General features: G+C 38.1%; 2 protein-coding genes across 2 annotated transcripts; one reads left to right on the top strand and one right to left on the bottom strand.

Moving 5' to 3' along the window:
• Positions 1–876: 876 nt before the first annotated feature.
• Positions 877–3114, top strand: LOC127753377 (uncharacterized). Its single transcript, XM_052278853.1, has 3 exons — positions 877–920; positions 1885–2029; positions 2923–3114. The coding sequence occupies exons 1-3, from the start codon at positions 883–885 to the stop codon at positions 3112–3114; spliced, it is 375 nt and encodes a 124-aa protein (XP_052134813.1). The 5' UTR covers positions 877–882.
• Positions 3115–5634: 2520 nt separating this feature from the next.
• On the bottom strand, positions 5635–9783 carry LOC127786447 (ethanolamine-phosphate cytidylyltransferase-like). The gene is made up of 10 exons (XM_052313859.1): positions 9660–9783; positions 8452–8855; positions 7754–7989; positions 7467–7624; positions 7097–7168; positions 6920–6987; positions 6679–6796; positions 6486–6545; positions 6271–6393; positions 5635–6154 (listed from the first exon to the last, which is right to left on the bottom strand). The coding sequence occupies exons 2-10, from the start codon at positions 8820–8822 to the stop codon at positions 6083–6085; spliced, it is 1278 nt and encodes a 425-aa protein (XP_052169819.1). The 5' UTR covers positions 8823–8855; positions 9660–9783; the 3' UTR covers positions 5635–6082.
• Between the last annotated feature and the right edge of the window lie 5743 nt (positions 9784–15526).

Here is a 15526-nt window from a genome sequence, read left to right on the forward strand (position 1 = left end):
TTGAGCATCTACACACTCCCAAGCAAGCTCCACACTATAAATACCCCTCTCCTCTCCCTCATTCACACACACCAAAGCATGAGCTAAATTACAAGAGGCTCTAGTGTACTTTATTGTATATTAGATCAGGGAGAGAGTAAGGTAGAAGGAATCGGAGGAATTCCGGAGTTGTCGGTAATCTCCTTTTACTTTTGTATCTTGTTAATTACTCCGCTTTAATAGAAATATCATTCTAAGTAATTAAGATTTGTTTAGTGAGAATTATTTCTTGGTTAGTTCCTAATCAGCATACGGGGTCATTGTTCACTTTAGTCTATTAATTTATAGTAATTGTTTTAGTGTTTGATCGGCACTAGAGTAGTTATTAATTGCGTAGACGCGGTGTCTAGGTAATTAATTTACACTGGTTGCTGCGTATTCCACAGTACGTTTGAGATGGGTGTATAGATGGTGATAGCCCTCAACAGCATTTAAGTCCTCCCTATCTGGGTACGTAGTAGAGCGACATATGGGAATATATGGGAACAGCAGGTTGCCAGTGCCTGAAGTATTGCGTTAGGATTAAAGTTAAGTTTTCCCTAGAAACTATTTCTCATTAGAAAAATCATCTTTGTCCTCTGCCTACATTAGCTTTGTATACTTGGATGAACTTGACAAGGAGGTAATCACACACGTTCTCTTGGATTCGATACCTTGGAATACTCCGTAGGGGAAGTGCTACATCGGTATATCCGTACGCTCAGGAGGCGCTCCCCATCGAGAAAAGTCAGGTTCCCCTCCTTCCTCCACCCCCCCCCCCCCCCGGCGCGTCTGGCATCGCTCGATGGGGTTGCTCCGCCATTAACTAAGGGAGATTTGCCTCTCGCAGGTTTCCCGAGCGTCATGGACATCAACCAGATCCACGAGATCCTACCCCATAGGTGAGCTCTCGCCGCATTCCGCTGCTGCTGCAGGATAGCTCTTTGTATTAAGTTGCATGCACCAGCCAGTTGCACCTAAAAGACTAAGCTGATAGGAAAAGGTGAGCAATTCACTTTATACACTCCAACACTCCCCCTCACGCGAGACCCCCTCAAGTCTCAAGCGTGGAATATTGGAGTGGGCTGCAATTATTTTATTTAATTGCACAGCCAGGATTCGAACTCGAAACCTCTGGCTCTGATACCATATTAAGTTGCATGCACCAGCCAATTGCACCTAAAAGCCTAAGCTGATAGGAAAAGGTGGGCAATTCACTTTATACACTCCAACACTTTGCCTTAGCTTGTGTGTTTCATTTCGCTTGTAAGATGTTGGCAATGCGAGCAAAGCCATTCGAATTACTCGATACAAATCGAAATTATACCCTTTGGAAGTTCGATAAGAGGCATATGAACTGTGCGTGCAATCTGTTGAAAAAAACCCCAATATCCTGAAATTAGAGTTAACGTCATACTTTTATTTTCAATACTAACTAAAGGCCCCGTGTGTTGTAACGAATATTATTATAAAAAATAAAAGCAAAAGTAAAAATTGCAACTTCATAGCATAGTTAGTTAACTAGGCATATAATGTCAACTCGTGGCGTTGGATGGCGTTGGAGGTAGACTCGGACACCACCACTGCATCATTAAAGTAGTATAGATAGATGAAAGAAAAAGGTGCTTCATAGCCCTCTCAATTAATGGAAACTTTATATTCATTTCCTTTGAGCTCACTCGGTGAAGAAAGGCATGGTCTTTTTTTACTAGAAAGTACTAACATGCATCTTGGATATTTTTATGCTCGCCTATGCGGACATACGCCTGATGGGCCCAAGTGAGAGACGTGATTGGTCATGATTCACGAATATGTAATTGTTTAGTACTTTCTCTAACTTCTTGTGCATTTGAATGTGAATGCTAGGTTTCCATTCCTCCTGGTTGATAGAGTTATTGAGTACAAGGGAGGAGAATATGCAGTTGAAATCAAGAATGTCACGATAAATGATAACTTTTTCCCTGGGCATTTCCCCGAACGACCCATAATGCATGGTGTTCTCATGGTTCAGGTATGATTCCACTATATTGGCATCCATGTGCTGTGATCAAATTGTTTAGTATATGGCCTGTGTTGTTTCCTGAGGTTTGATCATCTCTCATTGCGGTGCTATAATATAATTGTATTGCCATCTCTGTATGATCTAATCGTCTAATATTCTAGTGGTCTCTGTACATTATCTATAGAAATGCAGTCCATGCTACACTACTTAGTTATTCATTTAATTTTACTATGACCTCATTCTATCATACTTTTTGCTGTCAGAGCATATTGATACTCAATTCGTCCATGTTCAGGGTACCAATCTCATTTAACAAAATAAAGAAAAGTTGAATTTGATGAAAAAACTAGTAGTACTTTCTCAAAGCCATTTTCTGCATTTTTCATCTCTGTCGAAAAGAACTTTGAAGTAATAAGGAACTTGCGTCAATCGATTTCCAAGTATTCAGGCACCAGGTGGATAATGGATATTTGGTACCATGATCAATGATTTCATGTGGGACTTGTAGAACCGATAAGTTTTATGGTAAAGGTTTTGCAACAACTATGTTTTCATAATCCAAACTGAACCAATGGCGCAACTCAGAATCCATAAATAGGGGACATGGCTGGATGTTTGTTGATTGCTTATTGTTCTATCATCAAGTAGACAAATGCTCCCTTTGGCTGATAATACTTGTCGTTTTAGACAAGGGTGAGGTCAAACTTTAGAATCTTTGATTATGAGTTATTTTTAAAGTATTTGTTTTTCAAATATGGTGACTACATGTATAGATTAGTCTTAGAAAGTATTTTAATAAAAACATATATTTGAAAGACCGTACTCTTGTCCAAAACGGCAACTATTATCAACCCGGAGGAATTATCTGAACTTCCCTCATGTGAGACTACCTTTATGCACAGGCTATGGCCCAGGTTGGGGGTCTGGTGATGTTGCAGCCTGAAGTTGGCGGATCTCGGGACAATTTCTTCTTTGCAGGAAATGATAAAGTGAGGTTCCGTAAGCCAGTAATTGCCAAGATGGAAGGAAAAGCTTACGCTGGTGGCGACCTAGGGTGTGAGGGGGAGTTCCTCCTGGTTAGCGCAACCGAATAGTGCAAAGGGCACCTAGTATTGTGTGATTCTCTTGTAGAATCATTGTTTAGAACGGGATGAGGTTCATTGCTCGAGAAGAGTTGAGTTTTGAACTGAACTTTGGCTTTGAGGCTATCTTTTCATTTTACCTGTTAGGTGAATTGAGTTCAAATGTCCAAAGCGCCATATGTTCAGTTCAGGCGCTTAATTCTACTTATCTGGCTGTGTGCTGTTGTAAACTTGTAATACATGATACAATCTCTTCCATAGGAATTTCATGAAATAAACAGTGATTGTTCGGTTGTGCTTATATTGAATTTCTGGTGATATTTAACACTCATTCTACTCAAATACCAGCAATCAAATATCAAAATTTTCATTTAATCTTCTCATAGTATTCCCATGAATTTCCCAATCTTTTGTTCTATGAAGAATTGAAATGTCAAATGCTTCACTGATGATCTTTTTCCTATTCTTTTGTACCCAGAAGCCTCTCTAACAGGGGATAATAACAAAAAACAGCTATCTTTGACCCTTTTCTGTTTTACACTGGCCTTTCATTTGCCAACAAACAACCGTAGGAAAGGAAAAAAAAAGAAGCTAAGGGTAAAGTACTCTGGCCTAGTTTAGTTCCCAACTTTTTCTTCAAACTTCCAACTTTTCCATCACATCAAAACTTTCCTACACACAAAAACTTCCAACTTTTCTGTCACATCATTCCAATTTCAATCAAACTTCCAATTTTAGTGTGAACTAAACACACCCTCTCTCTAGTCATTGTAAACGTGCAAAGTCAACTTGAATTAGTTAACACAAACATACCATAATAACATCCATGGTTGTAGTTAAATTAAAACCGAACTTCAAGGAACCATCAAGATCCAAGTCGTCTTGGTTGCCTAGTCAACTCTTCTGTTCACAAGAGATAAGTTGGCTGAATTCTGTTAATTAGTAGACTCCAAATCATTAGCTGTCCTGGGTTGTCTTGAAGCTTTCATCATAGCTTAGAAGATGGCTAATCTTGTGGCAATGAACATGAAGAGGAAAGAACATGCTGAGGTGGCCAACAATGGATTGTCCATCTTTCTTGATCCTAAGAGGCTCAAATTACAGGTATGGCAATGGCAATTGGCAAATGCTGTCCAGTCCTCACTCTTCTGTACTAATTCATATACATAAGTTTTTCTTTTTTACTAGATCGTGTTGGAAGCTAGCAGAATTTGGGCTAAATATTAGAAAAGCATGAGATCATCAACACGGCAAGATTCCATGGTTGATTCACTTTACTCACCTCAATCTATAATCTGCCTGAATTGTTCAAAAACACCATTATCAATTCACAGTGACAACCAAGAACATAAACTGAGGCATTCAATTCAGTTCATGTTTTGAGGGCAATTGAAACATTTAATCCATGAGTTCTAATGTTTCATCTCTTCACCATCCTGATTTTTTTTTCTTATATTCCATTATCTAAAAAATCAGGATGGTGAGATTCCAGACATGATGGAGGAAGAGAAACCATCAGCAGGTGTTCAACTTGATCCTACTGTGCCAACCATGGCCTTATCATGGATGCTACCACATGACACTATGAACACTGCATATGAGATGTCATCTTCAGAAACGCCGCCACTCAGAGCAGACCAAGCCGCCGCCGCGGCGCCATGGACGTCGAGGTTCAGCTCCGGCAGCGGCAGCCTCAGGCGGCGCCGTGTCAGCAGGCTCATTTTTGGTCAGGTTAGTGAACAGCAGACGATGCTAACTAGGCCATGTTGGTGATGATTTTACCTGTGAAAAAATAGCCTTCAGGAATCAGGATTCTGGTAGTAAGTAGAGTAGTAGATCGAGCTGAAGGACCATGGTGTTCTTGATTTTGATTTTTTATATCTTCAGTTAGTATTTATGAATACATGTGGGCTAGATATTGAAAACATTTGGGGAGTGAAATATCAATTTATAAGTATTTTCCTTTTTTTTTTTGGCTAATTGAAATGATTGGTTCATACCATGCAGGTTTCTTCTGAACTGTAAGAGGCTGCTGGAATTGGGGGGAGTAAAAATGACAAACTTCTACAAGTTGCTCTGAACTTATATTTTGGGGAGTAAAAATGACAAACTCCTACAAGTTGCTCTGAACTTGATGTTAGCATGTGACTAGCATAGAGTGTTTCCAAATCCATGTTGTCATATGCCACAATGTGCTGATCCAGACTAGTATTTGTCGGAGCAATGTATGCTGATTTGATGGTTAAGAGTATGCCATGTGAAATTCATCTGCAGATTCTCTTTCAGATGAGTTTCGTGTATTCTTTTGTGAGAAATTACATAAAATATCCAAAGAAAACCATGTTTAGTGTAACGATGCTGTTGAACGGACAGAAGCCTGGAGAGCCCTAGTCGCCTACTGCCCTTAACCAGAATGTCATGTGTCCAATAAAATTTCATCTCAACACAAATTCATCTTCAGCATTCCCTGATTTAGTATCAGAAATTTGATGGATTAAACAAAGTGAACATAAAATTCTCAGACAGGTCAAATGAAATACATGAAATAGACCACGGTCATCACACAGCTCATTGTCTCAGAAGTGTCGTTTGGTACAATTAGGGAGTATGCAACTCTAATCACTCCACACACTGTTAAGTAATAACATACAAGTATACAACAATGGTTTGCTGAGCACCTGTTCAGCTATGAATATTGTCCCCTCCAGGGACAACAAAAGTAAAAAGAAAAAAAGAATCATGTATGTGAATTCTGGCTGTTAAGTGGATTTTCCTGCCAAAAGGGCGACGGCAGATTTTTAATTTAGTTCCTTGAGCTGGTTCCCATGCTGAATGGCCATCAATTATAACTGACTATGACCTTTCTATAGCCGAGTAACTGTTGCAATCTCTGTTGTAGAATTATCTTGAATATATGTGGCAGCATGCCGTCCCCCCTCTGTTTTAGTGCAAAAATAAGTGCCACAATATTTCTGAGCCATTAATCTCCAGAGACAAATTTCTTTTGTGTGTAGTATCTATCTTCGCTTGCCTTCTTTTTCAAGTTCCTTTTCTGTTTACAGAAAGAATACAGCAATAATGTAAAGTAGAGAAAATACTACTGATCAAGCAGACCAAAACACAAATTATTTTTATTCATAAAGTAAATCCCTGAGACAGAAAATGTACCTTGTAAGCTTCATGGTTATCAATTATTCTGGTAGCCACTGAAACTGTTGTTATAGGTTTGGTGCTTGTGATTGTTTGGAAGATACCCATGCTCTTTGGAACAGCGTATGGATCAATACCGACCTGCAGCATGGATTCGTTAAGTTCCAAGGAAAATTGGGCAACTCATTATGGTAATCTTTCAATCAGTAATTAGATTAAGATTAAGTGCTTACCACAGAACTACCCTCGGTTACTGTCCCATGCACAACCAATGAAATGTTAAATGTGGTGATCTGCATCATTTGATAAGAGAAAGTGTGAGGGCTTATTCAGTTGTCAAAAAGATGTCATGACACTGCATTTTGTTCACTACAATAGTTCTTTAAACCTATTCACGCAAACATAGCTAAACATATGTGAACATACCATATCCCTTGAAACCTCCCATGGGGCGCCTATTATAACTTCATCAACATAGCGACATGCAAGTACACTGAGAGTACGCTCATGGAGGTGCATGATAGGACGATACCCTCTTCTATCCCTGGACATTTAATTTGCATAAGCATCTTATATGACCTTACAAAAGAGTCACATAACATGAATTGGTCTCAAATGTATTTTACGTTCGCTTGTGATTAACTAGTTTCCGATACCAAATAAGTACCTGATTGCCTGGTCATCATGGACACCAACAAGAAGGAAGTCACCAAGTTGCCTAGCACTTCTAAGGATCTGCATTAAACAAAAACAATATATACTTAAACTCTGGAACATGTGAACAACTGGGTGAAAAATTATGGTAAAATTATTGGCATATGATAACATGAACCACAAAAATTACCTCAACATGGCCGGCATGAAAAAGGTCAAAAGCACCATCTATATACACAACGCGAGCACCTGGCGAAGGAGCCTGAGTGCATATGAGCATATTGTTCAATAAAACCAATAGAGTGACATACTGACATGTCATAGAAATATGTACCAAAATTACCAACTTTATACTGTCAACATTATCATTCATGACCAAGATTGAAACGATACATATGGGTGTATTATCATTAATGTGTGTGATCAGTCAGATTAGCTCAGAGTTATTTTTTATCCATAACCGTGCTAAATAAAGAACACTCACATGGAACCATAAGAATGTTGAGTAACCTTAGCCCCAACACAAGTGAGAAAAATCAGAGTTCCTTAAAGTTTCATACCTGTCCATTTGAAAACTGCATTATCCGACGAGATGTTGGAAGAAAATTGGATAGTTGACTTTTCACTTTATCACATGTTGCTCCAGTGTTCTGATTTGCATCTGTGGTAGTTTCCATACTGCCAGCCTCTTTCTGCTTGAATGTCAGTAGTATCCTCCCTGGGTGGAAAAAGAATACAGTTCCCACATTAAGTTCACAATAGACTGCCAATATATGACATTGATGGCCACCAAGAGAATTAAATTCCAAAAGAATAGTGTCGATACTGAACCATGTGGTCATCTTACCAACTATATCAGTGCTTGAGACACCTTCAGTGCGTTTGATTTGCTTGTAGCGTCCAACCTTCTTTGCCAACGCATAAGCATCCGTTCCATCAGGTAGAAGACAAGGATCATCTCCATGTATAATGTAATCAATGTTATATTTATTGAAGAGGGTATTCATAAATTCTTCCGTGATCTCATAGGGTGCGTTGGGAATGACCTCGTCCACCCACTTCAATCCACTAACAAGTGTCAACCTATACAGAAATAGCAAGTCAATGGGGAACCAGAATATTGTGCATCTACCTAAAGGAGAATTTGCAGTTAATATTAAAATAACCTAGGACTAGGCAGTTTATAATCTCTTGAGAGGACAATATCTTGAGTTGATTCCTTAAAAAAAATACAAACTGAATGTTGAAGGGCATGCGAGATCATCAATAACATAGAGTACTTCAGCAAAATGAATTCAGAATATTTTATAGCATGCCTCACAATACTAGAGTTAATGTACAATTGAAGATTGTGTAATTCCATGACTGCCAATTCCAAGAGGTCTAGAACTCTAGCTTTTAAATGTTTTGGATATCAAATGATAAGATGGTGATTCTACAAGCTTTCCCAGTCAATTTTGCAATCCTACTGCTAACATCAACAGCATAATTTTAAGGAGAAATTGATAGTTTATTGCACAAAACAAGAACTATTTTCTGCAGTACCTCTCTTCCATTGAAAGCACAGGTGGACCCTTGTTCGCCACAATCTCCTCATCACTAACAACTCCCACTACAAGTTGATCTCCCAACAACTTGGCCTGCCGTAATGCATTTGCATGGCCATAGTGCATGAGGTCAAAGCATCCATCCATGTACACTCTCACAGGCCTTTTCCGTTCCTTCTTCTTTGGAAGTTGTCCTAGATATGGCCAAAAATATGGGGAAAAAGGAGCACCAATTCCTCCAAAGTAGCCTGTCGATAACCAAAGAATGGCAACAGTGACCATAACTCCACCAATCCCAAACAGCTGGGAATAATATCCACTATTCCAGAGCCCTTGATTGCTCTCAAACGCTAGCAAACCCATCATCATTTGACAAGCAGGTGTATTATCTTGGTATTATATCTGAAAATAAAGAATAAGCAACCAAAATGAGATCCCACAGTTGACAGAATTGTGACACAAAAGGATAGTGATATACACAGAGATGGAAATCGTGTCGTTGTCCAACCAATGGAGATTCATCCTAATTTCTTTATTATTTTATAAACAAAAGAAAGTGACTGGATAGAAGGAAAGTATCTTTTTTAAAAAAAAATAATTTATTGCGAAAGGTTTGACAGATATTAGACGCATAAGCACAAGAAATAGCTACCAAGTCATGCTGTAACCACCAGATATTTCATAAAGCTACTGCGCGAGAAGAAAATTGTTAGGAATACACAACAGACTTATGTTGCGTTTGCGGGAAGCCACATAACGACAATCAATGCTAGCCAAACAATGCACGCCGATTGCATGAACCGTGTTCTATCTTTCCCCATCAGGTCATCTCATAAAAACAACTTCAATATACAATACAAAAGCACAATGTGAAATGTTGTTCTATATCACCAGGCATCACAAATCAAACAGAATAGCCACTGGGACATGTATTATTTTAAGCCAAGTAAAGAAAATCCGGCAACAAACGGAACCATGATCCACCATTCAACACCAGAGACGGATCCAACTTGGGACATGGGGGTTCACAAACTTTTCGGGGAACAAACAAACTGTTACTTGTATTAAGGTTAAGGCTCTGAAATTAAGAGAAGAGCTTCTTCCAGATCTAGAAGAGAAGCTAGGGTTAACGAACGAACGCAAGCGAATTCCAGAAAAAAAGTAGTCCCGATGGGGGAGAGAGAGATGAATCAGAAAGAGGCTCACCAGGATCCCCTCCCCTGCTCTGCTCGCCAGATGGAGATCGCCGCCCCTCCCCTGTTTAGCCGCGACTCGTCTTGGCAGGAGACAAAGAGACGGGCTTTCTTTTACGCCGCCAAGGGGAAGGGAAGGGGAAGATACTCGGAGATATAATATAACTATAAGTCCTACTCCTACTACACACATTTTTCTATTAGAAATACATGTCTTTTTCTCACTTCTTATAAATTACTTATCTGATCAATAATCCGATTATACCATTATTATGTCCGTTGCAATTAAATCTTCACAATAAAATCATACATGATTAAATTACGATAAAAAATATTTATGTTTGTAAATTAGTTTTATTATATAATATATGTAAGTTACTTTTATCATATATATATATATATATTACTTTTAGATTTGACTAAATTACTTCTTATACATTCATAATGCTCTAAGTTGATTATTTTTATTATTATTTTTAGTCAATTCTATAATTTATGGAATTTAAATTTAATTTTTACATAGACCATATTTTTCTCTCTACAATGAATTTACTTCTAATATTGTAACAACTTACTTTCATTTTGTGCTAAGTTATTTTTATGATTGATGTAAATTACTTTTAAACTTTATTAATTCACTTTCATAAATATATTTACTTGAAAATCTTCTCTACACTTTACTTGCGAATGTACTCTACATAGTTTGTAACTACTTCCATTACAAAGAGTTACTTCTATTGCATAGCTAAGTTATTTCTACGGTTTAAATAAATTACTTTTAAATTAATAAAATATTTAAATATATTTAACATGGATCTTGTTTTGTTACATATTTTACGTAGAGCACAATGATGCAAATAGATCTTGAAAATAAAGCGTGATTTAAAATATATAAGTTATTAAAGTGATTAAATCTAAAAGTTATATATATGGGGCTCCATGATATCAAATACACAAATTCACTTAAATTTTTCAAAATTTTCAAATTGTGAGTATATACCTAATTATAAGAATTCGATTCATACCTATACCTATCAACAAAACAACTCAAATTTAACTTTATTATACAATCTATAATTACATACCTAACTAATTATATGTTTGGATGCTATATACCTAGAATCAAAATCTAACAAAAACAAGTTCAAATTCAGTTCAGACTTACTTTTTACTAGTTAGTAAAGTAGTTAATGTTAATATCTAAACATTTAAAAAAGTTTCATACTCATTTGAATTGGGTATATACTCAATTTCAATCATGGTGCTTGGGCACCATGGAGCATCAAACAAATTTAATATATATATATATATATATATATATATATATATGATAAAAGTAACTTGCATCTATAGTAATTTACAGAATAGATATTTTTTATCATAATATAATCATGTAAGATCTTGTTGTAAAGATTTAATTACAATGAACATACACAATAGTATAATCGGATCATAGATCGGATAAGTAATTTAAGAGAAAATTCTATAAGAAGAAGAAAAGACATGCGTGTACTAGTAGCATCCAAAGTGAAGTCGCTGGATATGCCTAACCAGCAACGGTCTCATCGTAGTCACGTCCTTAACTATTTGTCACTCTAACTATTGGTAATTAAGAATTTGCCACTGGACCCATATGTTATAGACACACCAAGACCCACGTGTCATAGATTGTAAGTAGTAAATCTTAATTACCATATCTTAAAAGTGGCAAAAAGTTAAAAGCCCTGGACTAGTATTCTCACATTTATCTCAATATTTTTACTACTTTAAAACTAGCTATTTCTTTATAAGACTGGTGGCCCACATACCAAAAATTAACAACTTGGTTAGCGATTGTGTCGACAACAAACTTCTCATACCACCAACAACCACTAATTGTCACTCCACGCACCACCATCACCGCTCTTTCTCCATGAGCCACCATCGTTCCTCCTCTTCGTCTTTGCATGCGCAACCGCACCTCTAGGTACCCTCCATGAGCCACCCTTTTTTTTTCTCCTCCCCTCTCGTCATGCGAACTAATGTTATGGTCGCCGTTGGGGTCGCTCGTGTCGGGCTTGCAGGGACTCGGGGAGGCAGGAGTTGACCCGATAAAGAGCGGAGACGCTAAATCCAGACTCATTGATCTAATGGTTCCCCAACTGTCGAAGGGAAAAATAAAATGGAGAGAGAGAGTGTGTGGGTGTATGCGGAGTGGTTGCTGACTCACTTGACTTGGAGATGGATGGAATAGGGCGGTCCAAATTAAAATGTAAAGTTAGTTGTTCTGTAAATAAAAAGAATGGTTAAAGGATGACATAATATGATAACTTTTAAGAATACATAGTATGAACTGTAATTTACTTTTTTTTCTTTAGCACAATTAAAGATGAGTTGTCCATTACCCGATAGTCTTGTGATATACTAAGTGTGGTGGGGTCGGTGTACTTAGCTATTATGAATAATCTCATGATATGTTGATGCATGAAGATACAGACTTCTACTAACACGGGCTGATTAATTATGGTTAGATAGATTCAGCTAAAAAAAAGATAAAATTAACCATCAATTTTGCTCAACAATAAAGCATTCGAATGTGGTCTCCTTTTCTCACTGCATGATATATGATGGCTATATCAGTAGGTATTTCCGTAATTCTTTCATATTATTTTTTTCTGCATATACGTTAATTTGGACTGATATTTTTTCTCATATTTAAATAGATAATAAATCCATTTTCATATTTCTCCTATAAAATGTAAATAGGGCATTGTATAATTCGAAATTATATTATAAGTATATGTAATTTAATGTGTAAGATATGGGCTTATAGTATAAGATTTAACTTTTTCTAAAAGTGTCGCACGATAGTAGATAGGTAATGAACTGAACAACCATAAAAAAATATAGAGAATCCATTATGTGTTATTGATTTTGTTCTTGTTGTACGAAATGTCACTGGGTATGTCAAGTTCTAATATGTCATCGCACTTTGCTTAACTTCTATAACATACCATGGTCGTCTAGTTAGCTTCCGTTAGTATTGTACAATTTTATCATAATGGCTGAAATAGCCCTCGGACGAAAAATTCCAAAAATCATATTGTGAAACTTCCAAAGTTTGAGATGGCCAACTTGTCTGCATTGTTTATAATATGATATTTCGGAAATTTTGGCCAAATTTTGGAATTTCCGTCCTTGCGATATTTCGGTTATTAGGACAAAATTATACAGTATTAACGGAGTCTAAATGGATGGCGATGGTATGTTATAGAGGTTAAGCAAAATACGATGGCATATTGTATAACTTGACAACTCAGTGGCATATTATAGAATAGGGACAAAGTCAGCGGCACACAGTGGATTCTCTCTAAAAAAATAATCTAGTCAAATTGTTTCTTTATTTCATTCAAAACAAAACTTTTTTTTTACCAAACACGTTAGAAGAACTTTGAAGAATATAAGAAAAAGAGGAGGTTAGTCACTAGCTCAAACACACGTGGGGAAAAGTTACTCACCTCCATGGTATGGCATATACTCACATTAATCGATAATATACTAATATTATTAAAATTGTTCTTCGTTGTAATATGGTGTGAAACTAAAACTTTAACCTTATATTCTTTAGTTGTTCCATCTTCTTCTCTTTTTGTCATTCTTATTTATTTTTGATAATAATATTGCTACAACCAGCACTATTACTTGCACATGAATACTAGCAGCTAACTCGTGTGTGTGCTCCGTAATAGATATTATCTATGTTTTTACATGAGCAAACAATAAGTATTATCTTTGTTAATGATATTGTATTTATATAAGGTACCTAACTAGTTTTTTAGGAAGTGGAAAGATATTTTTGTTAAACATAATCTAGAATGCTATAAAGATTAATGCTATTTAACGATATAAGATCATATAAATTTTTTTATGAATGAATTAGAGATCGACACTTGTCATGAATCCAATTATCATAATGCTATATATATATTGTTCAAGTGAGTTGTGACGTTCTATTTACTAGTTACATGTCTATGCATTACAATGGAATCTAGAGATAAAAATAGGATTTAGTATATTTCTAGTCCAATTTTTATAATATATCGGGTTTTTATATTTCTTTAGAGATAATATTGTATAATAACAACACTAGATATCACACAAATTAAAAAGCATCCATCAGAAATAGCTCGCCACTAGTGGTAGGTACCTGCACAATTCTGCATCGGATCAAGTGGACTGCCACGGCACATGGTGTACACAGATATAATTGAATATATCATATGTCAAATTGGACTTCTCAAAAGAAGCCTTTCCATCAGATGGCAGATGCACCCTGGCATCTCAAGAGCAGTGAGTGCACCCTCGCAGCCGCTTTCACTTGGCGTATCTCCTGTGCAATCCTCATCAAGGAGTTTTGACGTGATGGTGTCCGCGTCACACTTCACTGTCCTCATCAAGATACATTTGAATCAAAGAAAAAAACCAAATCAAAGATTAATGGGATTAATAGAGGTTCATGTTCTTATCGTCATCAAAGAGTTTTGACGCGATGGGCACTTCATTGTCCTCATCACTAACAAAATAGATACATTTGAATCATAGCAAAAAACAAAATCAAAGATTAATGGGATTAATAGAGGGTTTATGTTCTTAAATCAAAAGTGTAATTAAATGTAATTTAGGATCAAAAGTGTAATTAAATGTAATTTGGGGCTCAACGCCTTCATGGCCGTCTTAAAGCGCTTGTAGATGCAGTAGCCACTAGAGGAGCTTTACTCGACGCCTTCATGGCATCATCGACAGCACCCTGGAATGGTAAGTTCTGAGCTTTTGACGTTGATGAAGCTGAAGTCGAAAGCTCCAAACTTGGTGTTCCTGGAACTCGGCATCCCCGTCCCCCATGGCCATGACAGTGAGCACGATGCCCATGATGGGAGATCTCGACGCTCGGCCTCCCTATGGCCGTGACAGTGAGCAAACAAGAGGCGTCGCCCTGCTGGTGTGTGAGGAGCATGGCGTGCCCGTGCTCGACGTGTTCGACCGGTTGTCCATCTCGCCGAGAACCCCTAAAATTGCTAGCCCTTTGGAGGGTGAGGAGGTCGATGAATATATAGTATCAGTGCGTAACATACCGGTGGGGGATGCATCTGCTGCGAAGAACAAGGCGGTGGAGAGGAGGATGATGGTGAAAAACACGAACGACGTGGTTCCCATGGCTTGCCATCGATGGGATGAAGGTGTCGGTGAAGGCGGCCGAGGGGCGAGGAGAAAGACCGGAACGAAGGCGGCGAGGAAGTTGCACTAGCTGCCAAGGAGGACGATGGGGACGAAGAAGGTCAGTAACGGTGGACGTGGCGATGTTGGTGAGCTGCCAGGGAGGACGCTGACGCCGACGAGGTTGGCGCGGTAGCGGTGACTGAAGTGGAGGGGGAGGGTGGCGGTGGAAGCTGCACTGCACTGCTCTGCTCTATTTATGGTCAAAAAGGAGTCCGGTCTCGGTCTCCACGTCCCCTAGCTGTGCTGCCGGTAGAGATGGGCAAATGGGCCGTCCAGCCCGGCACCTCATATCTGGCTGAAAAAAGTCTATTACGCATCCCTCATATCTTTGCCACTTTTCCGCGCGCGCTCTCCTTTCACCGAAATGGCAATACACCAAGATCTCTTTCTTTCCCCATCCTTTTTTTGTTTCCTCATCGCCGGCATCACCGGCCCCCTCTGCCGCCACTTGTCTCCTAGCGCTGGGCCCGGGCAAGACGCCGTACCCAACCCTCGAACCCATCCGTTAGTGCCGTGATGACGTCCTAGCGCTGGCCGGATAGACGGGCCAGGCTAATTAAATTTCCCTACTACATGTTGTGTCATATGCGCTGTGTGCAACTAGAAGTAGAAGCAGCCCGATAC

This window comes from Oryza glaberrima, chromosome 10 (genome assembly GCF_000147395.1).
Source record: "Oryza glaberrima chromosome 10, OglaRS2, whole genome shotgun sequence".
In the NCBI taxonomy this organism is placed as follows: domain Eukaryota; kingdom Viridiplantae; phylum Streptophyta; class Magnoliopsida; order Poales; family Poaceae; genus Oryza; species Oryza glaberrima.

Bases quoted from the DNA above. Each gene is read 5' to 3' on its own strand.
- LOC127753377 (XM_052278853.1), top strand. From the start codon at position 883: ATGGACATCAACCAGATCCACGAGATCCTACCCCATAG. The intron at 921-1,884 runs GTGAGCTCTCGC...TGTGAATGCTAG, and splicing joins CACGAGATCCTACCCCATAG to GTTTCCATTCCTCCTGGTTG. The intron at 2,030-2,922 runs GTATGATTCCAC...CTTTATGCACAG, and splicing joins ATGGTGTTCTCATGGTTCAG to GCTATGGCCCAGGTTGGGGG.
- LOC127786447 (XM_052313859.1), bottom strand. From the start codon at position 8,822: ATGATGATGGGTTTGCTAGCGTTTGAGAGCAATCAAGGGCTCTGGAAT. The intron at 7,169-7,466 runs GTATGAAACTTT...ATATGCACTCAG, and splicing joins TGCAGTTTTCAAATGGACAG to GCTCCTTCGCCAGGTGCTCG. The intron at 6,394-6,485 runs GTAAGCACTTAA...TCCATGCTGCAG, and splicing joins TAACCGAGGGTAGTTCTGTG to GTCGGTATTGATCCATACGC.